Genomic DNA, 26,401 nt, shown 5'->3' on the forward strand with positions numbered 1-26,401 from the left:
CAAAAAACAACTCTTATAAATCTTCTATAGAATAGCGCACTAAAAGGTTGGCAACACTGTGCCATCTCTTTCACATCTGTAAAAAATTTGTAAGAAAAACAGACAGTGAAGTATTTTGTTATGCTGAAAAAGTTCCTGAAGTAGTATATAATATTGCTGAACATCTTTTTCAATGCTGGACAACTGGTCCATTACAAATGATTTGGTTTGTTGTTTTAGATAATACAATGTGCACTGTGCTTATATATCATTTCTTAAGATTAGTGTCCTGTTGGTCTATTAACTGCAGTTTTAAATACATTGTATGCAGTACAATCACATGTAATTGATACATACATTCAAAACAATCCTTAAGGCGTCGAAATTGGTCGCCCGAGGACATAAATTATTAAAATCTGCATTAAATTCAACTGTGCAATGGAAATCACGATTTATTCCGTTTCATAAAAAAATCTTTGCACATTTTTGTCATTAAATACATCAATGGCCTAATAAAAATTACAGCCTCCGGCTTTTAGCCATGACATTGTGGTACGTGTTTTGAACGGATTTTAGCATACCTAACTAGAGGTGTTCCGAATGAAAACGGATATGGCGGTTAATATTTCGGGAACTGTTTTAGCTTCCCTTTACTATGACAATTCGTCGAGTATCGGAGATCAGGTATCATATGTGCACTTTAGAATATAAATCAACAAATATTCCAACACAATCGTGAAAATGATTGTATGGAAAATATTAGTTTCAATGAATTTTGAAGATTTTATTTAGGCACTTTTTCAGCGGGTTTCCTTTTTAAAGATAAAATTAAAACTAAATTGTGTCATGATTAAGAAGTTAAAGAACACTGAACTCATTTTTAGATGAAAAGATCTGTAAGCGGTCGGTTTAGAGTTTCAGGACTTTTTCCCTTTTATAACAGGGCTTTTTGCCTTCTCCCCTAGTCCAGCAGGGACATCATCCCTGGATTTAGGGTCCTACTAAACACTGCTAAGCAGGGTTGTCATTAACATTTTTTGCAGAAGGTTTGTTTTGAACTTGAGACGGTCATTTCTGTCTTTATCGTGCATAACAAAGAGTGTTTTCTTAATTTTGAGGCGGCCCATAATGCATTTGAGACAGGCATTTTGGCCTCCTGCCGCCTCTTAATGACAACCCTGGCTAAGGACTGCTAAGGACTGCTAAGGACCGCTAAGGACTGCTAAGGAGCCACAAAGGACTACTAAAGAGGCACAAAGGACCTTAAAATACCTCCTAGGCCATTCTTACATTACATGGTATTATTTTTAGTGAAAAAAAAATATAATTTTAAGAAAAAATATGATTTTGGTGAAAATTTTATGAGTTGTCGGACCGCTAAGGACTGCTCAGATACACAAAAGACTGCTAAGGAGGCACAAAGGACCTTAAAATACCTCCTAGGGCATTCTTATAATCCAAGGTAGTATGTTTAGTGACAAAAAATGTATTATTTTAAGAAAAAATATCATTTTAGTGATAAAATTTATGTTTTTGAAGAGTTGTCGGACCGCTAAGGACTGCTCAGGTGCACTAACAACTGCTAAGGAGGCACAAAGGACCTTAAATTACTTCCTAGGGCATTTTTATATTATATAGTAGTAAGTTAATAGATAAAAAATGTATTTTTGTAAGAAAAAAATATAATTTTGGTGATAGAATTTATGTTTTTGATGAGTTGCGGACCCCTAAGGACTGCTCAGGTGCGAAAAGGACTGCTAGGGACCTTAAAATATTTCCTAAGGAGGCACAAATGACCTTAAAATACCTGTAAGGGCATTCTTATAATACATGGTAGTATGTTTAGTGATAAAAATGTATAATTTTAAGGATAAATATCATTATAGTGATAAAATTTATGTTTTTGAAGAGTTGTCGGACCGTTAAGGAATGCTCAGGTGCACTAACAACTGCTAGGGAGGCACAAAGGACCTTCAAATCCCTCCTAGAACATTTTTATCATATATGGTAGTAAGTGAATAGACAAAAATGTATTATTGTAAGAAAAAAATATAATTTTGGTGATAGAATTTATGCTTTCGATGAGTTGCCGGACCGCTAAGGACTGCTCAGGTGCGTAAAGGACTGTTAGGCAGGCACAAAGACCTATAAATATTTCCGAGGGAGGCACAGAGGACCTTAAAATAACTGTTGGGGCATTCTTATAATTCATGGTAGTATGTTTAGTGACAAAAAATGTATAATTTTAAGAAAAAATATCATTATAGTGATAAAATTCATGTTTTTGAAGAGTTGCCCGACCGCTAAGGACTGCTCAGGTGCACTAACAACTGCTAGGGAGGCACAAAGGACCTTCAAATCCCTCCTAGAACATTCTTATAATATATGGTAGTAAGTTAATAGACAAAAGTGTATTATTGTAAGAAAAAAATATAATTTTGGTGATAGAATTTATGCTTTCGATGAGTTGCAGGACCGCTAAGGACTGCTCAGGTGCGAAAAGGACTGCTAGGCAGGCACAAAGACCTATAAATATTTCCTAGGGAGGCACAAAGGACCTTAAAATAACTGTTGGGGCATTCTTATAATTCATGGTAGTATGTTTAGTGACAAAAAATGTATAATTTTATGAAAAAATATCATTATAGTGATAAAATTCATGTTTTTGAAGCGTTGTCGGACCGCTAAGGACGGCTCAGATACACAAAAGACTGCTAAGGAGGCACAAAGGACCTTAAAATACCTCCTAGGGCATTCTTATAATACAAGGTAGTATGCTTAGTGACAAAAATGTATTATTGTAAGAAAAAAATATAATTTTGGTATGCTTTCGATGAGTTGCTGGACCGCTAGCGGCTGCTCAGGTGCGAAAAGGACTGCTAGGCAGGCACAAAGACCTATAAATATTTTCCTAGGAGGCACAGAGGACCTTAAAATAACTGTTAGGGCATTCTTATAATTCATGGTAGTATGTTTAGTGACAAAAAATGTATAATTGTAAGAAAAAATATCATTATAGTGATAAAATTCATGTTTTTGAAGAGTTGCCCGACCGCTAAGGACTGCTCAGATGCACTCACAACTGCTAGGGAGGCACAAAGGACCTTCAAATCCCTCCTAGAACATTCTTATAATATATGGTAGTAAGTTAATAGACAAAAGTGTATTATTGTAAGAAAAAAATATAATTTTGGTGATAGAATTTATGCTTTCGATGAGTTGCAGGACCGCTAAGGACTGCTCAGGTGCGAAAAGGACTGCTAGGCAGGCACAAAGACCTATAAATATTTCCTAGGGAGGCACAAAGGACCTTAAAATAACTGTTGGGGCATTTTTATAATTCATGGTAGTATGTTTAGTGACAAAAAATGTATAATTTTATGAAAAAATATCATTATAGTGATAAAATTCATGTTTTTGAAGCGTTGTCGGACCGCTAAGGACTGCTCAGATACACAAAAGACTGCTAAGGAGGCACAAAGGACCTTAAAATACCTCCTAGGGCATTCTTATAATACAAGGTAGTATGCTTAGTGACAAAAATGTATTATTGTAAGAAAAAAATATAATTTTGGTATGCTTTCGATGAGTTGCTGGACCGCTAGCGGCTGCTCAGGTGCGAAAAGGACTGCTAGGCAGGCACAAAGACCTATAAATATTTCCTAGGGAGGCACAGAGGACCTTAAAATAACTGTTGGGGCATTCTTATAATTCATGGTAGTATGTTTAGTGACAAAAAATGTATAATTGTAAGAAAAAATATCATTATAGTGATAAAATTCATGTTTTTGAAGAGTTGCCCGACCGCTAAGGACTGCTCAGATGCACTCACAACTGCTAGGGAGGCACAAAGGACCTTCAAATCCCTCCTAGAACATTCTTATAATATATGGTAGTAAGTTAATAGACAAAAGTGTATTATTGTAAGAAAAAAAATATAATTTTGGTGATAGAATTTATGCTTTCGATGAGTTGCAGGACCGCTAAGGACTGCTCAGGTGCGAAAAGGACTGCTAGGCAGGCACAAAGACCTATAAATATTTCCTAGGGAGGCACAAAGGACCTTAAAATAACTGTTGGGGCATTCTTATAATTCATGGTAGTATGTTTAGTGACAAAAAATGTATAATTTTATGAAAAAATATCATTATAGTGATAAAATTCATGTTTTTGAAGCGTTGTCGGACCGCTAAGGACTGCTCAGATACACAAAAGACTGCTAAGGAGGCACAAAGGACCTTAAAATACCTCCTAGGGCATTCTTATAATACAAGGTAGTATGTTTAGTGACAAAAATGTATTATTTTATGAAAAAATATCATTATAGTGATAAAATTCATGTTTTTGAAGAGTTGTCGGACCGCTAAGGAATGCTCAGATGCACTAACAACTGCTAGGGAGGCACAAAGGACCTTCAAATCCCTCCTAGAACATTCTTATAATATATGGTAGTAAGTTAATAGACAAAAATGTATTATTGTAAGAAAAAAATATAATTTTGGTGATAGAATTTATGCTTTCGATGAGTTGCAGGACCGCTAAGGACTGCTCAGGTGCGAAAAGGACTGCTAGGCAGGCACAAAGACCTATAAATATTTCCTAGGGAGGCACAAAGGACCTTAAAATAACTGTTGGGGCATTCTTATAATTCATGGTAGTATGTTTAGTGACAAAAAATGTATAATTTTATGAAAAAATATCATTATAGTGATAAAATTCATGTTTTTGAAGCGTTGTCGGACCGCTAAGGACTGCTCAGATACACAAAAGACTGCTAAGGAGGCACAAAGGACCTTAAAATACCTCCTAGGGCATTCTTATAATACAAGGTAGTATGTTTAGTGACAAAAATGTATTATTTTATGAAAAAATATCATTATAGTGATAAAATTCATGTTTTTGAAGAGTTGTCGGACCGCTAAGGAATGCTCAGATGCACTAACAACTGCTAGGGAGGCACAAAGGACCTTCAAATCCCTCCTAGAACATTCTTATAATATATGGTAGTAAGTTAATAGACAAAAGTGTATTATTGTAAGAAAAAAATATAATTTTGGTGATAGAATTTATGCTTTCGATGAGTTGCAGGACCGCTAAGGACTGCTAGGCAGGCACAAAGACCTATAAATATTTCCTAGGGAGGCACAAAGGACCTTAAAATAACTGTTGGGGCATTTTTATAATTCATGGTAGTATGTTTAGTGACAAAAAATGTATAATTTTATGAAAAAATATCATTATAGTGATAAAATTCATGTTTTTGAAGCGTTGTCGGACCGCTAAGGACTGCTCAGATACACAAAAGACTGCTAAGGAGGCACAAAGGACCTTAAAATACCTCTTAGGGCATTCTTATAATACAAGGCAGGGTTCGACACTAACTGTTTTTACCAGGGATCCCATAGGAATCCCTGAGATTTAATTCAGGGATTCCTCCTAAATGTCAGGGATTCCTCAGATCAAAATAGTAAAATATGAAGGCGAAGAATAGCAAGGGAGTGCAGCAATTCGATTTCAAATTCTTTTTATTTTTGAGACTACATACAGGATATATTGTCTTGTTGCAGATGCAAAAATGAAGTTTATGAGCCCTTTGGAAATATTGCTGTTTAAATATTTAAGCGTTTCAAAGTGTTAACTTTACCAGTATATATATATTTGGACTGCTAAGAAAAAATTAAAACATAATATATTTTTACATGAACATGGAAACAGAATAACATTAAGCTCACTGAAAAAGAGTTGGATTTGAAAATAGCTATTTTGCTAAAACCTGTTTTCTCCCTGGAGTTGATAATTGTGAACCAGTTTCTGTATCTAAATGAAGGTATAATGCAAGTGACTTGACAAGGGACTTGTGGTTTGAATTTTTGAAGTTAAGTAGGAACTGGGGAAACATTTTCCCAGATAGCCTAGGGTTCACTGAAATAGAGCCCACTTATCATCTGTAGATCTTTAAAAAATTACAGGTAATGATTAGGCTCCATATTCCAGAAAGGTCTGGTATGGATAACTTTAGAAAATTATTTACTTTCATGTCATTTTTAAAGAAATTCTTAATTATGATCACTTTAAAAAAATATTTGATTTCATCTTACATTTTTTGTGTTTAAAAGGAAAAATCCCATAGATTGTTGTAAATTAAATATTTTGATAATTTTTTACTTAAGCTAATAAAAATATCAAGAAAAAGTTTTGTTTGCATTACAAGTACGGTACCTTTAAATGATTTCATTTTTAAAAATAATAAGTTGCTCCAAGTCCATGACAGGATGTGCAATATCCAAATTTTTGTTCTCAATTTTTACACTGAAATGTCCGATCCCTTTCCTCCCTATGTATTGATTTTTTTTGAAAGTTTTGACACCTGTCACATCAAAGGCACTAACCGCATACAGAGTCATGTAGTTCACAACACTGATTGGCTCAAAGCACTGTCAGATGAAATATACGTCATTTGCTGTATATTTCGTCATTTGCTGTATGTTTCACCTAAGGATTTTTCTATTTCTTGTCGGTAAATATTGCGTGACCCGGTGACCTTGATTGACCTTAGACTTTAGTTAGACAATGTTTTTTTAGCATTGAAGGCTGTGAGTTTCAAAAAGGATTTTAAACTTAAAAGTATGGATTCTTTTTATTTTGTTTATTAATTATTCTTTTGCTGTAGTTTACTGTAGGGAAAAAAATACACCAGTTATCTTTTTTTCACAATTTTGACGAAAATTTACAATGATCACAAGTGCCGAATTTTGGCAATAAAAAAACCAAACAACAAACACTGGATAACTTTGTAGCTACCGCCGGCATTGCCGATCAACACAAATTTGAAGTACACATCGCTTGTGTAATAATTATACGATAATTACATTTCTTTTTTGAATTTTCACAACTCTATTTTATGAAGTCAATGCATGATATAAAATTATTCAAGAATGTTTCTTTTGCCAAAACAATTTTTTCACTAAAACATATCGCAAATGAGTTGATAGCAGTCACTGCACAAAGAAAAACTAGCGTACATAATTCAAGAGTGTAATTTTTACCGGCGGGGTTTTTCATTTCTTTCTTGAACCACTTTTCTTGAATATTTGTGATTCAATGATATTAATTCAGAAAATTTCAAAAATTTACACAGCAATTTTTCAGGGATCCCAACCGAATCCCCAGCTAGGAATCACAGGGATTCCTCCCGACTTTTTGGGATCCTCGGAATCCCGGGACCCCGTTAATGTCGAACCCTGCAAGGTAGTATGTTTAGTGACAAAAATGTATTATTGTAAGAAAAAAATATAATTTTGGTATGCTTTCGATGAGTTGCTGGACCGCTAACGGCTGCTCAGGTGCGAAAAGGACTGCTAGGCAGGCACAAAGACCTATAAATATTTCCTAGGGAGGCACAGAGGACCTTAAAATAACTGTTGGGGCATTCTTATAATTCATGGTAGTATGTTTAGTGACAAAAAATGTATAATTGTAAGAAAAAATATCATTATAGTGATAAAATTCATGTTTTTGAAGAGTTGCCCGACCGCTAAGGACTGCTCAGATGCACTCACAACTGCTAGGGAGGCACAAAGGACCTTCAAATCCCTCCTAGAACATTCTTATAATATATGGTAGTAAGTTAATAGACAAAAATGTATTATTGTAAGAAAAAAATATAATTTTGGTGATAGAATTTATGCTTTCGATGAGTTGCAGGACCGCTAAGGACTGCTCAGGTGCGAAAAGGACTGCTAGGCAGGCACAAAGACCTTAAAATGCCTTCTTGGGGGCAGAAAGGACTGCTAGTGAGGCACAAAGGACATTTAAATACCTCCTAGCATCCTATTGATTGAATTGTATTTCGAAGCTTAACGAAAAATTAGTAATATGTATTTTGTGACATAAGTGATAATTTTTATCAGTTCAAGATTCCCAATAGGTTATAAGTACTAAGATATTAGGAAAAACATTGATTTTGATAGTATTGAATATATATTTGTATTTAACAGATTATTTGTCACATCATGATAAATTATCAAACTAATAAGAGTCAATCAATTGATAAATAATACAAAATAAAAATACTGTATTTGAAGAGTGATTAGTTACAGATGTACCCATAGATCTGCATCCAGGCCACACCACGAGGAGGTACTCTTCCCATGGCCCAAATTAATTTTTATTTACTTAAATGCAACATTTATTTCAAAAATAAAGATATCCGAAACCTACTTAAGGTACATGACCCTAACAGACTATAAGAAAATGGAAAATTAACAACATACATTGTAGGTCTGATATATACATTAAAAGACACCTGTAGAAGGTGAGATTATAGAATGTCCCTTTTTCAGAAATAATCTACAATTATTTATCTTCATATTATGAAACATGGTTTTCCATTTATTGTTGGTAAGAAACAAATGGGACCATTCCGCTAACATTTCACCTAAGCAAAACTAGTGTTTTTCTGAAATTTTTTAGATATGTATAAAAAAATTACTGTATCCCACTTTCCGTTACAACATGTTTGACCTTTTTACTACTGAAAAAGCCTCATTAAAAAAACAAATCTCTAAAAACTACCAAATGAGACTCTAAATTTGTCCCTAAATTATTCTAATTCTTGTAAAATATAAAATATTTTACTTTTTAAAACTTTGGAAATATCATGTACTATATATATGATTCAGTATTATTTAGGCAATGAATACCTATATTAATTAAATAATCAAAATAAACACTTGTTCCCAAAAAGGAGATGAGAAACACAAATTATGTGTTATTATATATTCTAACACGACCAGTATTTTTCCCTATTGAACAAAGAAGAACCGAACGTGTGTTATTATGCAATAAAATCACTGGTGACATTCTATATTTAGACTTATGACGTAATCATTATACATGTGACGTAACCATTAAAAATGTGATGCGCCTAAAATAAGTACAGAAACAAATCAGGTGCAATATAGCTAAAATATCAGGTACGGCAGCATATATTTGTTGATGTCGTGTTAGAATCAAAATAATATTTGTCCAAATAGGTGGTTTTATAATACCTCGTGATATAATTCCTCGCATCTGAACTCCAAACAGTGATGTTATTGAGCGATAAAATCACTATTTGGGATGTATTATTTCTTAATTATATAATGCTAAAAGAAATAAAAGAAAAAAAAGTTGACCCTTCTGGGGTTCGAAAGGAAAGAATTTGATAAATTTTTCATTCGGTTTGGTGACATTAAATATCCAAGTGATTATCTTCCAGACCTTATTCATCTTAAAGATAGAAACAATGACAATAAAGGGATGATAAAATATCTTTGCAGACTTCAGAGAGTATTCTGCAGTGTGAAATTGTGAAAAACAATAATGTGATATATGATTGTATTTAGTACGCAATATATTTACATCAATAAATTGTTGAAATATCCGACTTGTCTACCTTACTTTGTTCACACTCAAATCCAAATATATTATATATCATGTCAAAGCTTCAAAATTTCAAAGCTTTTTAATTTAACATATTTAATTTTACCCATTAAATATGGTGCTATATCAGTCAAATATATTTCATATTTTTTAAAAATAAATATTAAAGTGGGCAGTATCAAAACTCATATTTATTTAAGGGACTTCTTGAAAAATCTGATAAATACAAAACAACTTTTTGCTGAAATTTGTTTTGAAAACTAGTATAGGAAATGGTCTAACTAAGAAAATTAATCCGAACACCAATATCGGTCATTAAGGCTGAACAAATGTTTTTAGAGTTACCTATTGTGCACCCTGTACATATACATATATATATATATTCACAACTGTCCCATTACACCCAAGAAATAATACAATTTGCCATGTTTGCAACCAGTATAAATATTTTTTTTGCTATTTAGCTAACACACTATCTGAGTGACAAAAATCATTGTTACTTCATTCAGTTATAAAATATATAACATGCTCATATTCAAACATAAATCACATATAATTTAATTAATGAGCCGCGTCACGACAAAACCATCATAATGGGTTTCCGACCAGCATGGATCCGGACCAAACTGTGCAGCCACGCAGTTTCATCAGGATCCATGTTGTGCGCTTACAAACCCTATAGCAAGTAGAGAAACTGATAACGAACAGCATGGATCCTGATCAGACTGCACGGATTCGCAGGCTGGTCTGGATCCATGCCGGTCACTAACGCACTATGTTGGTTTTGTCATGACGCGGCTCAAATGAAATTTTGAGACACAATGACTATGTCTTGTGAAAACAATAGTAAATTTCATCTCAAAACAAATTAATTACAGGGGTTTAAAAACCTATAAAGGTAGGCATAAAACAGAATTTCTACTTCCAGTTCATTTATCAAAAAAAACCCAGGAGATCTGTATCAAGTATCTATCGTAAAATTCCTATTAAACAAGGCAGTTTTTCCTTAATACAAAAACACTGTAAATACATTTAGTGTTAGCAAGTGTTGGTAATAACATTACAAAGTGTTACAGGTTTTAAAGTTCATATTATACGTATTAATGTTTACTATAAAATAAAATGGATTTTGAATGATTTGAATAAAATTATGGATTTAATTATTATTAGTTCAGCAATGATGAGTAAATTGTTTTCCTTATCATCCAGGCCTTTATTAGGGGAGGGGCATTTATTAGGAATGTTACGGTATCTACCTACCAATAACACTACATCATGATCAGCTAAAGGAATATTTTGTTTCAATAAAGGGTGGAATTTTAAACTTTGGGGGAGAAATGTCAAGGAGGAAACGGTAGGAAAGAAATTGAATAGTCTGTCATCAAACAATATTTAAATGGTTGTACATAATATCCACATACCTCTCTGAGCCTATACAGGGCATTGTTATAACTGTAAGAATCTCTGTCCTCGACACTAATACAGATACGACACATGTAGGTTAATCCTGATAAATACTTTAAGTCAGCTTCATTCAGTCCTTCACATTTGACATGCACCCATTTTTCACAAGAATCACATTGAACAGAGCCAACATCACAGCTTAAACAACAAACAGCACAAGGCCATTTTTTCAGTATAGCCTTTTTCCTTATTTGTGAAGGCATAATGAAAATTACTTTCTAAATCAAAAAAAAAAGTATCTACGACTCTAGAAAAAAATGAACAGGTTTCCTGTTTCCAGTTAAAAGTAATAAAGTTATAATATCCACTTATTTCAGAAGAATTTTAACACACACTAAAAATGTTTTAAGTTAGATTAACATGAAAGTGAATCCAACAATAAGATTTAACAATAACCAGCACTATGATAAATTTATAACAATAGAACTAGATTGAATGATTGCAAAATTATCTATTTTTTTATTTATAGATTTTGAAAATTAAGTGTTTATTTACAAAAGCAATTAAAATTCACATTAAATTTAGTAATTATTATTGATTGGCCACTTTAAAGGAAATGGGAGTTTATGCAAATTAACAGATTATCACTGATTGGCTGCAGTCTTTATGGGTGTGTATTTTGTAAATTAATTAGAGGACATGACTATCTTGATTGGCTGCTTGTTTTAGTTGTCACAATAATTTATTCATCCACAGTAATTAGTATGCAAATGTTCATTGCCCCACCTGATAGTGGAGCTGTCACCTGTGATGATAGTTTGAAGGTGTTGATATGTGAAGGGTGTTGACAATAAACAACTGGTTTCTTTAATTTGGAATTGACCCCTATATACATTACTGATAATCCATTTATTGACAATTCATATGTCACTGTCTTGAAAATGGTAAAATAAATCCAGATTCTTTTTAAATTGAAAAAAATGACTTCAAATCAATCCAAATCAAAGTTTATGAAATTATCACCATAATAAAACAACAAATACAAATCATTGAAGTTTAAATACAGAAGTTTACATAGTTCAAGATTATGCCTTGACATAACATGCAATACAGGTTTATCAAATAATGACAGTGTTTGTTTTCATTGTAATATAATTAGTGCATAGATTCTTTCAATTCAACCATATCAATTCACTAATATTCAACAAGTGAATATTCTGTTATATGTGAAAACAATTTTCAATGGATGTCTATATCAAGTTTCCCTATCCTTATTTATTCAAATGTGAGGAAGAAAGCAAATGTGTTCTGAGTACACAGAAATTTAATATTTTTTTATTTATTTGATCATTTATTACATCTGATTTCCTTTGAACTTAAAATTGTTCTTCTTCAATCCTTCATAATATAATTTCATTCACTACAGTGATTTTCTTTATACATTTGATGACCACTTAACATAAGAGCATTTACTTAAAGACCTAGTCAATTTTCACATCCTATACAGTCCTGTTACTCATCCAAAACATTATAATCAACACCAAAATACATAAAAATAGAAAGATCACCAAACAAAATTAAATAGAATTACTATACTCTAATAATTATTAATTTAAGGTCTTTTGTGCCTCCCTAGCAGTTCTTTGCGCACCTGAGCAGTCCTTAGCGGTCCGGCAAATCATTGAAAGCATAAATTCTATCACCAAAATTAAATTTTTCTTAAAATTATACATTTTTTCTCACTAAATATACTACCATATATTATAAGAATGCCCTAGGAAGTAATTTAAGGTCCTTTGGGCCTCGCTTTTAGTCTTTTGTGTACCTGATCAGTCCTAAGCGGTCTGGCAACTCATCGAAAACATAAAATCTATCACCAAAATTATATTTTTCCTTAAAATAATACATTTTTTTTATCTATTTATTACTACAATATAATATAAAAATGCCCTAGGAAGTAACTTAAGGTCCTTTGTGACTCCCTAGCAGTTCTTTGCGCACCTGAGCAGTCCTTAGCGGTCCAGCAACTCATCGAAAACATAAAATCTATCACCAAAATTATATTTTTTCTTAAAATTATACATTTTTTCTCACTAAATATGCTACCATATATTATAAGAATGCCCTAGGAAGTAATTTAAGGTCCTTTGTGCCTCCCTAGCAGTTCTTTGCGCATCTGAGCAGTCCTTAGCGGTCCGGCAAATCATTGAAAGCATAAATTCTATCACCAAAATTAAATTTTTCTTAAAATTATACATTTTTTCTCACTAAATATACTACCATATATTATAAGAATGCCCTAGGAAGTAATTTAAGGTCCTTTGGGCCTCGCTTATAGTCTTTTGTGTACCTGAGCAGTCCTAAGCAGTCTGGCAACTCATCGAAAACATAAAATCTATCACCAAAATTATATTTTTCTTAAAATTATACAATTTTTTCTCACTAAATATACTACCATATATTATAAGAATGCCCTAGGAAGTAATTTAAGGTCCTTTGTGCCTCCCTAGCAGTTCTTTGCGCATCTGAGCAGTCCTTAGCGGTCCGGCAAATCATTGAAAGCATAAATTCTATCACCAAAATTAAATTTTTCTTAAAATTATACATTTTTTCTCACTAAATATACTACCATATATTATAAGAATGCCCTAGGAAGTAATTTAAGGTCCTTTGGGCCTCGCTTATAGTCTTTTGTGTACCTGAGCAGTCCTAAGAGGTCTGGCAACTCATCGAAAACATAAAATCTATCACCAAAATTATATTTTTCTTAAAATTATACATTTTTTCTTACTTAACATACTACCATATATTATGAGAATGCCCTAGGAATCAGATTTAGGTCCTTTGTGCCTCCCTAGCAGTTCTTTGCGCACCTGAGCAGTCCTTAGCGGTCCGACAACGCTTCAAAAACATGAATTTTATCACTATAATAATATTTTTTCTTAAAATAATACATTTTTTCTCACTAAACATACTACCATATATTATAAGAATGCCCTAGGAGATATTCAAATGTCCTTTGTGTCTCCCTAGCAGTCCTTTGTGCCCCTTAGAGGTATTTTAAGATTCTTTGTACCTCCCAATCAGTCCTTAGCGGTCCTGCAATTCATCGAAAACATAAATTCTATCACCAAAATTATATTTTTCCTTAAAATAATACATTTTTTTATCTATTTATTACTACAATATAATATAAAAATGCCCTAGGAAGTAATTTAAGGTCCTTTGTGCCTCCCTAGCAGTTCTTTGCGCACCTGAGCAGTCCTTAGCGGTCCAGCAACTCATCAAAAACATAAAATCTATCACCCAAATTATATTTTTTCTTAAAATAAAACATTTTTTCTCACTAAATATACTACCATATATTATAAGAATGCCCTAGGAAGTAATTTAAGGTCCTTTGGGCCTCGCTTATAGTCTTTTGTGTACCTGAGCAGTCCTTAGCGGTCCAGCAACTCTTCGAAAACATAAAATCTATCACCAAAATTATAATTTTTCTTAAAATAATACATTTTTCCTCACTAAACATACTACCATATATTATAAGAATGCCCTAGGAGATATTCAAATGTCCTTTGTGTCTCCCTAGCAGTCCTTAAAGCTTTGTGCTCCTAAGAGGTATTTTAAGATTCCTTGTACCTCCCTATCAGTCCCTAGCGGTCCTGCAATTCATCGAAAACATAAATTCTATCGCCAGAATTATATTTTTCCTTAAAATAATACATTTATTTATCTATTTATTACTACAATATAATATAAAAATGCCCTAGGAAGTAACTTAAGGTCCTTTGTGCCTCCTTAGCAGTTCTTTGCGCACCTGAGCAGTCCTTAGCGGTCCAGCAACTCATCGAAAACATAAAATCTATTACCAAAATTATATTTTTTCTTAAAATTATACATTTTTTCTCACTAAATATACTACCATATATTATAAGAATGCCCTAGGAAGTAATTTAAGGTCCTTTGGGCCTCGCTTATAGTCTTTTGTGTACCTGAGCAGTCCTAAGCAGTCTGGCAACTCATCGAAAACATAAAATCTATCACCAAAATTATATTTTTTCTTAAAATTATACAATTTTTTCTCACTAAATATACTACCATATATTATAAGAATGCCCTAGGAAGTAATTTAAGGTCCTTTGTGCCTCCCTAGCAGTTCTTTGCGCACCTGAGCAGTCCTTAGCGGTCCAGCAACTCATCGAAAACATAAAATCTATTACCAAAATTATATTTTTTCTTAAAATTATACATTTTTTCTCACTAAATATACTACCATATATTATAAGAATGCCCTAGGAAGTAATTTAAGGTCCTTTGGGCCTCGCTTATAGTCTTTTGTGTACCTGATCAGTCCTTAGCAGTCTGGCAACTCATCGAAAACATAAATTCTATCACCAAAATTATATTTTTTCTTAAAATTATACATTTTTTCTTACTAAACATAATACCATATATTATAAGAATGCCCTAGGAGATATTCAAATGTACTTTGTGTCTCCCTAGCAGTCCTTTGTGCCCCTAGGAGGTATTTTAAGATTCTTTGTACCTCCCTAGCAGTCCTTAGCAGTCCTGCAATTCATCGAAAACATAAATTCTATCACCAAAATTATATTTTTCCTTAAAATTAATAATACATTTTTTTATCTATTAACTTACTACAATATAATATAAAAATGCCCTAGGAAGTAATTTAAGGTCCTTTGTGCCTCCCTAGCAGTTGTTAGTGCACCTGAGCAGTCCTTAGCGGTCCGGCAAATCATTGAAAGCATACATTCTATCACCAAAATTATATTTTTTCTTAAAATTATACATTTTTTCTTACTAAACATAATACCATATATTATAAGAATGCCCTAGGAGATATTCAAATGTACTTTGTGCCTCCCTAGCAGTCCTTTGTGCCCCTATGAGGTATTTTAAGATTCTTTGTACCTCCCTAGCAGTCCTTAGCGGTCCTCCAATTCATCGAAAACATAAATTCTATCACCAAAATTATATTTCTTCTTAAAATACTACATTTTTTATCTATTAACTTACTACAATATAATATAAAAATGCCCTAGGAAGTAATTTAAGGTCCTTTGTGCCTCCCTAGCAGTTGTTAGTGCACCTGAGCAGTCCTTAGCGGTCCGGCAAATCATTGAAAGCATACATTCTATCACCAAAATTATATTTTTTCTTAAAATTATACATTTTTTCTTACTAAACATAATACCATATATTATTAGAATGCCCTAGGAGATATTCAAATGTACTTTGTGCCTCCCTAGCAGTCCTTTGTGCCCCTATGAGGTATTTTAAGATTCTTTGTACCTCCCTAGCAGTCCTTAGCGGTCCTCCAATTCATTGAAAACATAAATTCTATCACCAAAATTATATTTCTCCTTAAAATAATACATTTTTTACCTATTAACTTACTACAATATAATATAAAAATGCCCTAGGAAGTAATTTAAGGTCCTTTGTGCCTCTCTAGCAGTTGTTAGTGCACCTGAGCAGTCCTTAGCGGTCCGGCAAATCATTGAAAGCATACATTCTATCACCAAAATTATATTTTTTCTTAAAATTATACATTTTTTGTCACTAAACATACTACCATATATTATTAGAATGCCCTAGGAGGTATTTAAATGTCCTTTTTGCCTCCCTTGCAGTCCTTTGTGCCCCTAGGAGGTATTTTAAGATTCTTTGTACTTCCCTAGCAGTCCTAAGGGGTCCTGCAACTCATCAAAAACATAAATTCTATCACCAAAATTATATTTTTTTCTTACAATAATACATTTTTGTCTATTAACTTACTACCATATATTATAAGAATGTTCTAGGAGGGATTTGAAGGTCCTTTGTGCCTTCATAGCAGTTGTTAGTGCACCTGAGCATTCCTTAGCAGTCCGACAACTCTTACAAAACATGAATTTTATCACTATTATGATATTTATCCTTAAAATTATACATTTTTATCACTAAACATACTACCATGAATTATAAAAATGCCCCAACAGTTATTTTAAGGTCATTTGTGCCTCCTTAGGAAATATTTGAGGTCCCTAGCAGTCCTTTTCGCACCTGAGCAGTCCTTAGGGGTCCCGCAACTCATCAAAAACATAAATTCTATCACCAAAATTATATTTTTTTCTTACAAAAATACATTTTTTATCTATTAACTTACTACTATATAATATAAAAATGCCCTAGGAAGTAATTTAAGGTCCTTTGTGCCTCCCTAGCAGTTGTTAGTGCACCTGAGCAGTCCTTAGCGGTCCGACAACTCTTCAAAAACATAAATTTTATCACTAAAATGATATTTTTTCTTAAAATAATACATTTTTTGTCACTAAACATACTACCTTGTATTATAAGAATGCCCTAGGAGGTATTTTAAGGTCCTTTGTGCCTCCTTAGCAGTCTATTGTGTATCTGAGCAGTCCTTAGCGGTCCGACAACTCATAAAATTTTCACCAAAATCATATTTTTTCTTAAAATTATATATTTTTTTTCACTAAAAATAATACCATGTTATGTAAGAATGGCCTAGGAGGTATTTTAAGGTTCTTTGTGCCTCTTTAGTAGTCCTTTGTGGCTCCTTAGCAGTCCTTAGCGGTCCTTAGCAGTCCTTAGCATTGTTTAGTAGGACCGCTGGATTTAGGCTCCTTCACAATCCAATTTTTTTTTTATTTTCACAGGAAAAAAATTCAAAATTCCTTGCAGATTTCGCAAATGATCATACTTTGATTTTAGATACTAGATTGTTTTTGTTTTACTTTAATATGAAATTAGGTGCTACCTATGGCGCGGAAAGATCTTATGAATTATGATTTTAGCATAACAAAATGTTACATGTTTAGTGTACATGTAAACCAGATCTTTCTTGCAGGTTTTTTGTACCATAAACAAAACGAATAATTTGGTGGTGTTCAACCTATCATTTGAGCGATCGGAATATTCCGAAAATATCCGAACGTAAAGGGGGACCACTGCGCATGCGTCGGCGTTCGGAAAATCCCGTCCGCCATTTTTGTTAATCTCTAATCACAGTTTTGGTTTTAACGTTATTTTTAATGTGCTGATTTATCAAAAAGGATATGTTCAAGTAACTTTTTATATTTATAATCGTTACTATAATTCTTATAAATGAAATGTAGGTTTATTTTATGATTTTGTACATAATTCTTTCACCGGAAGTGTTACTTAGCAGACGCTAGCAATAGTCTGAATTATGGAGACGCTCATTAAAAGCGCACTGATATCTATATTTAGCACAAAAGGATTTCAAAATGGCGGCGCCCATTAACTAAGGATTTTTTCACAGCTCATTAGGTATAGGATATATATTTTTTGAAATTTTCATTTAGTTTTAATTTGATTTCATTTCAATTGATAGGCATCATACATGTTATCTAAGAGCGCTACAGCCCTCGCGGGGCCTTTGGCCCCGCTCGGACTTTCCGCGTATAAATCAAATAGGATATGGTTAAATGTGAAGAAACTCAGTGTTGACCAATTTGAATCAGTGAGTTAAAATATTTAAATTAAAACAATCTTCCCTTTCATTTGTTCCATAATTATTTTTTCACAATTGTCTTATTCAACACGCTATTTTTTTCACAAAATGACCAGGCCCCTTCACAGTTTTGGCAAGAAAAGCCCTGTTAAAGTATTTTTTGCTGAAGACAGACCTGTAGGGAAAGTCCACCAATAATGGTGCCAGGAATCAAGATCAAAAACTTGTATTCAACTATTTTATTTAGAACTGTAAAATAAATAAAAAAAAGTAAATAAAAATGAACCCTTGAAGTTGAGTATTGAAATCGTGTTGTGTCAAAAAAGATGTTCAAAACATATGACATGCCATTGCCGGTACTCAGAGCGGTTCCCACAAATAAAGTCAATTATATCATACAAGCTCTCGCGTAACTCCTAAGTGTCATGGTAGACATCAGCCGGTTAACTGATGTTTTGCAGTACGATATGAGAATTAATTGAAAGTATTAATTAATATTTGAATAATTAAGATAGTCTAGACCAATGTTGAAATGATATAGTCTAGAACAATGTTGAAAAACTGGTTTTCTGTTTTATTATTTTTTAGACTGGTTATCTGTTATTTTATTTTTCAGACTGGTTTTCTGTTATTTTATTTTTCAGACTGGTTTTCTGTTATTTTATTTTTTTCAGCCTGGTTATTTGTTATTTTATTTTTCAGACTGGTTTTCTTATTGGAGAAGTAGTACATCATATACATGATACAATCAGTGACTCGCAAATAAATAACAGAGAAGTGAAGACCAAAACATGTAAGCTGTTTAATAGTGTCAATCTCTTGTTAGTTAATTAATTTTAAATGTATGCACTGCTTGGTCTTTTCTTTAAAACAAAACACCTGCAGGTGAGTGTCAAACACTCGAACTAAGTTTTATGAATGTGTAATTATATCACTTAATCAGCATCCATGTAACAAAATCAACACAGGTGTCTAATAGCTGTAGTCCAGTTAACCCACTGTGCAACATTTGGTATACATGCAATTTATCCAAAACACATGTCCATTGAAAGGGTCTGTTAGCTGGAATTAAGTACAATGTCTTTGATTTTTAATCAATGAGAGAAATCTGCAAAATATGTAAGAATAGTTATCACATTCCTCAGTGTTGATCTATTTTGTTTAAAAAATGATACATTTAGTATTGTACATATTGATGGTTGTCTGGTTCTATAAATAGAAATATTATTGATTGATGATTTTCTGTTTTAGATGTATTTGAGTGTTTAAGATGTCCCAAAGACCAGCTGTTTTATAATGGTAAAGGAGATATACAAGTGGAAAAGGTCAAAGACCTCCTACGTGATAAACACAAGGTAATTGTTTTATAGATATTTTGATAGTTACCACATTTTAATTATCAATAAAAGGACTACAGTGTTCATCCTTTCCGGTTAAAATTATTTTTTGAAGAAAATTAATTTTTGACATGTCTTAATTTGAAATTAGATAAAGTAGATGTCAGGTTTGCATCTATTTTCCAAATTTGTATAGAAGCATATTTTTTCAAGGGTGTACTGTCTGTCGTACAATATATTTTTATGCATGCATGATATACTTATAATTTTACACTTTCAGAAAGTTGTTGGTTGGTACTGTTTTAGAAGGAATTCGACTATCCGACCATCATTTAGGGAGAGACTGTTGCACTATAATCTGACTCGGACATTTGTCCAAGATGGGGACAAGTTCTTGTTTTTATTGTGCTCTGCCAAGACCAGTACGAACAGGTCAACACACACGTTTGATCACAGTTTTCTACATGTTGATAATGAGTAGGTGGTATTTTTATTTCCTGTATCAAAGAATTATTATGTAGGAATGCTATGTGTTAGAGAAAAGATTTCACAATACTTCATATCTAATATATTCTAGTGCTTTCAGATCCTTGTGTTAAGCATTGGTATTAATTCTGAAAAACCCATTGGGTATAAGAACTGATGCAATGTTTATTGTTCCTTAGGAATTCAGTCTGACACTTCCTAAATCAAGTACAGGAATTTGATGATGTATGTAGTTTACTTTGATATCTTGCCCTCCCCCCATTCCCTCCAAATACACCAGGTACCTCAATAGAGAGAGCAATAGGCTAGTAAACCAGGGGTCACCAGTTTGGTCCATGGGAGAGGAGAAATTTTTTCAATAGCATTTGATCTCAGACATAGAGTCTAATGCTCATTTGAATGTCACTGTTGTTTCAGAAGTCATGTGGGATTTATAGTTGGTCACTTGCGAAGAAAATGGTAACAAGACGTTATATATAAGCCAGTTAGTGGTTTTGACCGCCAAGATTAAAAAAAAAATGTGTTAAAACCAGAAAAATAAATAAACACACCAAAAACATAGTGTGCTTGTACTAAAACTCTTCAGTTGATATGTTTATGTTAAAAACACAGCAGTTTTGTCAAATAATTTTTTCTTTGCAAGTTGTATTACTTAATGTGTATACATGTATGTGTCTGATTTTTTCAGTGTATTCAAGAAAGTGCCTGTAGAGATTACAAATCTAGGTGATACAACACATACCGAGTATAGGAGTGAGGCCAGTCATACTGTAGATAGCACACATGGTGCCTTTAGTCGCATTGTACAGTCACATGAGTATGTAGTTTTAAATTTGCCCCCTTTGGGGTTATATAGTTGCCCCCTTTTGTCCTTCAATGGTTCCTTAAGTTGGTATTTGATAATCGTGTGCTTTTTTACAATTTCTCCTCGCAACCTCATTTGTTGAGTAATATCTTCTATATTTGGTAGACAGATACCTTAGTCAGTGGGGTTCATTAGGGGTCAAGATTGCTGATGCTATAGATAGAATTTACACTTTTGCTCATGAAGCCTTCATTCATTGACCAATGTGTCTCCTATTTGGTAGGTATCTTGGGTAGTCCTCCAGCTTTGGTTGGAATGAGTTGTCAAAGTCACCAGTGATAATAAACAATTTTATACACTTTTGCTCATAATTTTTATAGCCTTTATTTGGTGACTCATGTGTTCTATATTTGGTAGAAACATACCTTTGTTGGTTCTGTAACTTTGATTAGACAAGTCCCGGGCTATATGACTAACTTGTTTACAAATAAAAGCCTTGTATTTGCCTAAAAATGATTGAGTTCAAAAATTAATCTTAACATTGTTTTTAACCAGGTTTTCCGAAGGAAAAAACTGGTTATTAGATTGAGGTATGTCGGCGGGCGGGCGGTCGGGCGGGCGGGCGGACGGGCGGGCGGGTGGGCGGGCGTAAACAATTTCTTCTGTGCGCAACTCCTCCTACATTTCTCAACGGATTTTGACCAAACTTTCACAGAAGCTTTGTCATCAAGTGCCCTGGCGCATATTGTCGGGGTTTTGCGATTAGATAATATTTGACCTAATTATGGCCCTTTGTTTTTTTTCCTTATATAAAATATATAGTGAACAATTTATTCTGTGAGCAACTCCTCCTACATTTCTCAACGGATTTTGACCAAACTTTCTCAGAAGCTTTGTCATCAAGTGCCCTGACACATATTGCCAGGGTTTTGCAATTGGTATATATTTGACCTAATTATGGCCCTTTGTTTTTTTTCTTATATAGAATATATAGTGAACAATTTCTTCTGTGCGCAACTCCTCCTACATTTCTCAACGGATTTTGACCAAACTTTCTTAGAAGCTTTGTTATCAAGTGCCTGGCACATATTGTCGGGGTTTTGTGATTGGATAATATTTGACCGAATTATGGCCCTTTGTATATTTTTTCCTTATACAGAATATATAGAGAACAATTTCTTCTGTGCTCAACTCCTCCTACATTTCTCAACGGATTTTGACCAAACTTTCTTAGAAGCTTTGTTTTCTAGTGCCTGGCACATATTGTCGGGGTTTTGTGATTGGATAATATTTGACCGAATTATGGCCCTTTGTATATTTTTCCTTATACAGAATATATAGTGAACAATTTCTACAGTGCGCAACTTCTCCTACATTTCTCAATGGATTTTGACCAAACTTTCACAGAAGCTTTGTCATCAAGTGCCCTGGCGCTCACTAAATTCCCATGTTTCATCCAAGACATCATTCAAGTATTTTTTTAAAATTGTGAACATACTTTTCTTGATATCGCACAAAACACCACACGCCAATATTGTTGACAAAAGAAAATGACAAGAGACGCAAAAATGCAAAAATTAAGCAAAAATAAAGTACTGTTTACCTTTCTAAAACATTTGGGGAAAAAAGGCGAATAGACAACATAAAATTTCTCAATCATTTTTTTTTGAGGAATATTAAAAAAGCCATAATTCTTCCTAAAAGTTCAATTAAAAACAAATGCCCCTTCATGACAAAGCTTCTGTGAAATATTTTGCTGAAAACCTGGTTGCATCGCATTGCGATGTTCCTTGTTTTTTTTCGAGTTCTAAAGTTTAAATTTGAAATTTCAAAAGTTATTTCTATTGTAGTTATCATGGTGTCCAGTAATTGATAAATGCATTATTATTTCTACCTGAGGTTAAAAAAGAAATCAAGAAATCTTTTTGAGTCACTGTTTTATGATGTAACGAATCAAGTGCAAATCAAAATATACTTGTTATGGACATGACCTATCTTAGTTTGATGTGGTGTTTTGGTATTTTCAGGGGTGAATTTCTCAATACATTTGGACAGATGGAGGTAAAGAAGGTGCAGATGCTCAATGGTGCTATAAGGAGACAACTAGATGTAAGAGATAGTTTAACCTTTATGTATGTATATAGTGTATGTTTAATGAGGGTCCATCAGCCCCGTTAGGCACAAAAAGCAGCTTTCGCTGTCAAGTATGGACCTCAGACATGTCACCAGTCATTCCCTTCAACAGTATCAATTCTAGGAGGGGGGATTGGGTGATTCACTAATACTTTTGAGAATTATTTTTTCAGAGGCAGGCAGGAAATTTTACATAGAGAAAGAACAAATAAGATCAACAAATGTAATTCATTCTAACTTTCCGATGAAAATCCCCGTTTTTCGAATCCTAGAATAGACACTACTTAAAGAGTTAATTTTGAAGCACAAAGTGGTGATGATTTACCTTCATGCAATTTCCACAGAGTATTAGCCAAAGATATGAATTTTGAACTAAAGTAGGTCACTTGTAGTAGCTGTAGTTTCAGTTCTTTCAGATAATCATATTTAAAAGAAGTACGTTGTTATCAACTTGTTACAGATATTGATATTTTTAGTTTTACCTTTTCAGAGTATATCCCAAACAGTGATAGATAGTGAGGCAAAATGTAGTGACCTTGAACAGGAGGTCGCTATGTACAGAAAGAGAGCAAAGTTAAAACTTCTAGAACAACAACAACAGGCTTTACAGCAGCAAAAAGGGTCAAAAGGTTGGTTCAAAATAAGTTTTATAGGAGTATATTAATTTTTAGCTCGACTATGCGATAAGAATAAGTAGAGCTATCCTAGTCACCCAATCATCGGCGTCGACGTAACCACTTATGTTAAAGTTTTTGTAACACTCAAATATTTTCAAAGTCCATTGACATATGGCTTTGAAACTTTGCACACATGTTCACCATCATAACCCCAACCTTTAGACAGGAGGAGGTAACTCTATCAAGTCTTTTGACAGAATTATGCCCCTTTTTGACTTAAAATTTACTTTTAAAGTTTGCATACCACCTCAGATATTTTCATATTCCTTTGATATCTGGCTTTGAAACAAGTTGAAATTTTATACACTTCTTTGAGAGCATAATAGGAATCTCTCCAAGGCCTATAACCGTCAAATGTTTTAAAGAAAAATTTGGCCCTTTTGATAACTTAAAAAATTCTACATTATCAAGGCTCTTTTACTATCAAGCACTGAGAATAGTCGAGCGTGCTGTCCTACCAACAGCTCTTGTATAAAAATCTAAATATTATAACTGTATATTGTATGACAATTTGATTATTTGGTCAATAGTCAGTACTTATTTTGTATAGAGTTAAATGATTTTGATATGAAGATTCTTTCGCTCTATTATTATACATAACAACTACCTTGTAAAAATGTAGAGACTTCTGGCCGCATGGGTCTGAACTGGGGTGGGGGTGTGGGGTCTCAACGATGGGCAGGTTGTTTAAATCTTCAGTTAGAAACTACACACTCCTTGTTTAGTTCTGGTTGATTTCAGGAACAGATTCAATAGTGTGACTATAAGCTAATAGCTTCCTACATGAAATAAAATAAATTCTATATAAAATGTAGAGGATATAGTATATATTTAAACCTTATATTCATGATTTCATTTATGGATTTAACACTCTGCGTATATAATTGTTGTTCTTATATTCAGTGAGCAAAGGTCCATCAGTAGATGACATTTTATCAATGGATCAAGTAGATGACCTTCCTTCTGAAATATTAGTGGGTCAAGGTCAAAAAGAAAGAACTAAAGGTGAAAGGTCAAAAGGTGATGTGGAATTGAAATCTAGCACAGGTATGAAACAGCAAGACATGGAGACAGAATCAAACTTACTCGACAGATATAGTGATATGAACGAAAAGAAAACGCATCCAGTGAAATTGACTGCTCCTGCACAAATGCATTCGCGTTCGTCATCGTTACCTGTAGACACGTCAAACATCAACTCTAGTCAGTTAAACACTGCGCATACAAGGAGTAAATCTGGAGATGCCAGTGAAGAAAAATCGAAACCTGTTAAAAATGACACCAAAGGAAACAATAGTGAAGATCCTTTTGACTTTGTAGGAAGCATGCTAGCTGAATCAAAGAAAGATACACAAAAATCACATAATTTAGGACAATTAAAGAAAAAAGATACCAGTGTTGATATGGAGACAGAAGAACCGATACCTAGTAAATTTGCAGATCAAAGACAAACAAGACATAAAGATGCAGCTGTTTCTGCAGCTAAATCATTTAATCCGAGTACGCGATTAACTAGAGGTCAGAAGTTAAAAGGTCAAGAACAAGTGACGGAAAGTGTTGTAGGTAAAGGTCAAATTTCAAACAATTTATTGCATGAAAATACAGAGGAGGGTGATGGACTTAAGTTTGAAAAGTCTAAAAATCACGGAAATTTGAAAACTTGCGGACAGGAAGTCACAGAGATTATGACAGACGAGGACTCGACATCACAAGATAATTATGAAATGGACGTGTCAGCCTCTCCAGTCTATTGAGTATATTGGCTTTTTTCCGTCTAGTCATTCTTTTTCATATTCTAACGCCACATTCATCCTTTTACTAGACTCTTTTTCTCCACAATTCTGCAAGAAGAGAAAGTTTATTTTTGTCATGTGTGGAAAATATCCAACTTAATTAAAGGAGGTTGCTCATCATTCAGCTGCATTTCTAAAAAATGAATGTTGTAAAGTAAAGGATGTGGGATTTTTGCATGAAATAGGGTCCGGTAATCTGATTATCTAGGTCTTGTCCCAATAGGCTAAATATTAAAAAACAATCAAATCTTGAAAATTTCCAAAAATTGATAAGATTTCCCACAACTTGAGTGTCAGGACATGTAATGGTTTTTCATGAAAGAACTCAAATAATGAAAGGTTTATTATCAGAAAAAGCGAATGTCTAAACCAAGTTTATTAAATTTTCAAGATTTTTATTTGGTTACCATCACTTCCAAGTTTAATTGGCAATGAATGATTGTTGCAAAAAAAAAATGAATACTTGTAATTTTCCACAAAGAAACTTTGAAATAAATATTTCTAGACATAATTAGACCAAACACAAATTCTATATTGTATGATTCAACTTTATATTCATAATTTTCCACCTGAATTGTTTTGTGATTTTTATATGTACCACCTTATATTTATGAAGGTTTATTAACTTATTACCACTGAATATAAATTCTTGACATAAATATTTGTTCTATTTTTGCCACAAAATATTTCACTAAGAACAATTATTGGAATCCCCTAATATTAGTGGGTTTATTTTGTGGTAATCTTTAGTTTGTCATAGACTATAATGACAACATATTAGGATTGTGTTAACACACTGTATGTTGTGTAAATGATGTATTATGTGTTTTAAACAGTTCATGTTTCATATTTTCACATATAAT

The 26,401-nt window shown here is 33.2% G+C and overlaps 1 protein-coding gene across 1 annotated transcript; it reads left to right on the forward strand.

Annotated features, from left to right (window-relative positions):
• The first annotated feature begins 554 nt into the window (after positions 1–554).
• Positions 555–26,401, forward strand: LOC132724345 (uncharacterized). Its single transcript, XM_060709185.1, has 8 exons — positions 555–663; positions 19,010–19,100; positions 19,559–19,662; positions 19,925–20,121; positions 20,819–20,947; positions 22,963–23,044; positions 23,559–23,697; positions 24,649–26,401. Exons 1-8 carry the CDS (start codon positions 580–582, stop codon positions 25,497–25,499), a joined length of 1,677 nt encoding a protein of 558 aa, XP_060565168.1. The 5' UTR covers positions 555–579; the 3' UTR covers positions 25,500–26,401.

Source organism: Ruditapes philippinarum, unplaced genomic scaffold, assembly GCF_026571515.1.
Source record: "Ruditapes philippinarum isolate M1 unplaced genomic scaffold, ASM2657151v2 ctg4370_1_1_1_1, whole genome shotgun sequence".
In the NCBI taxonomy this organism is placed as follows: Eukaryota; Metazoa; Mollusca; class Bivalvia; order Venerida; family Veneridae; genus Ruditapes; species Ruditapes philippinarum.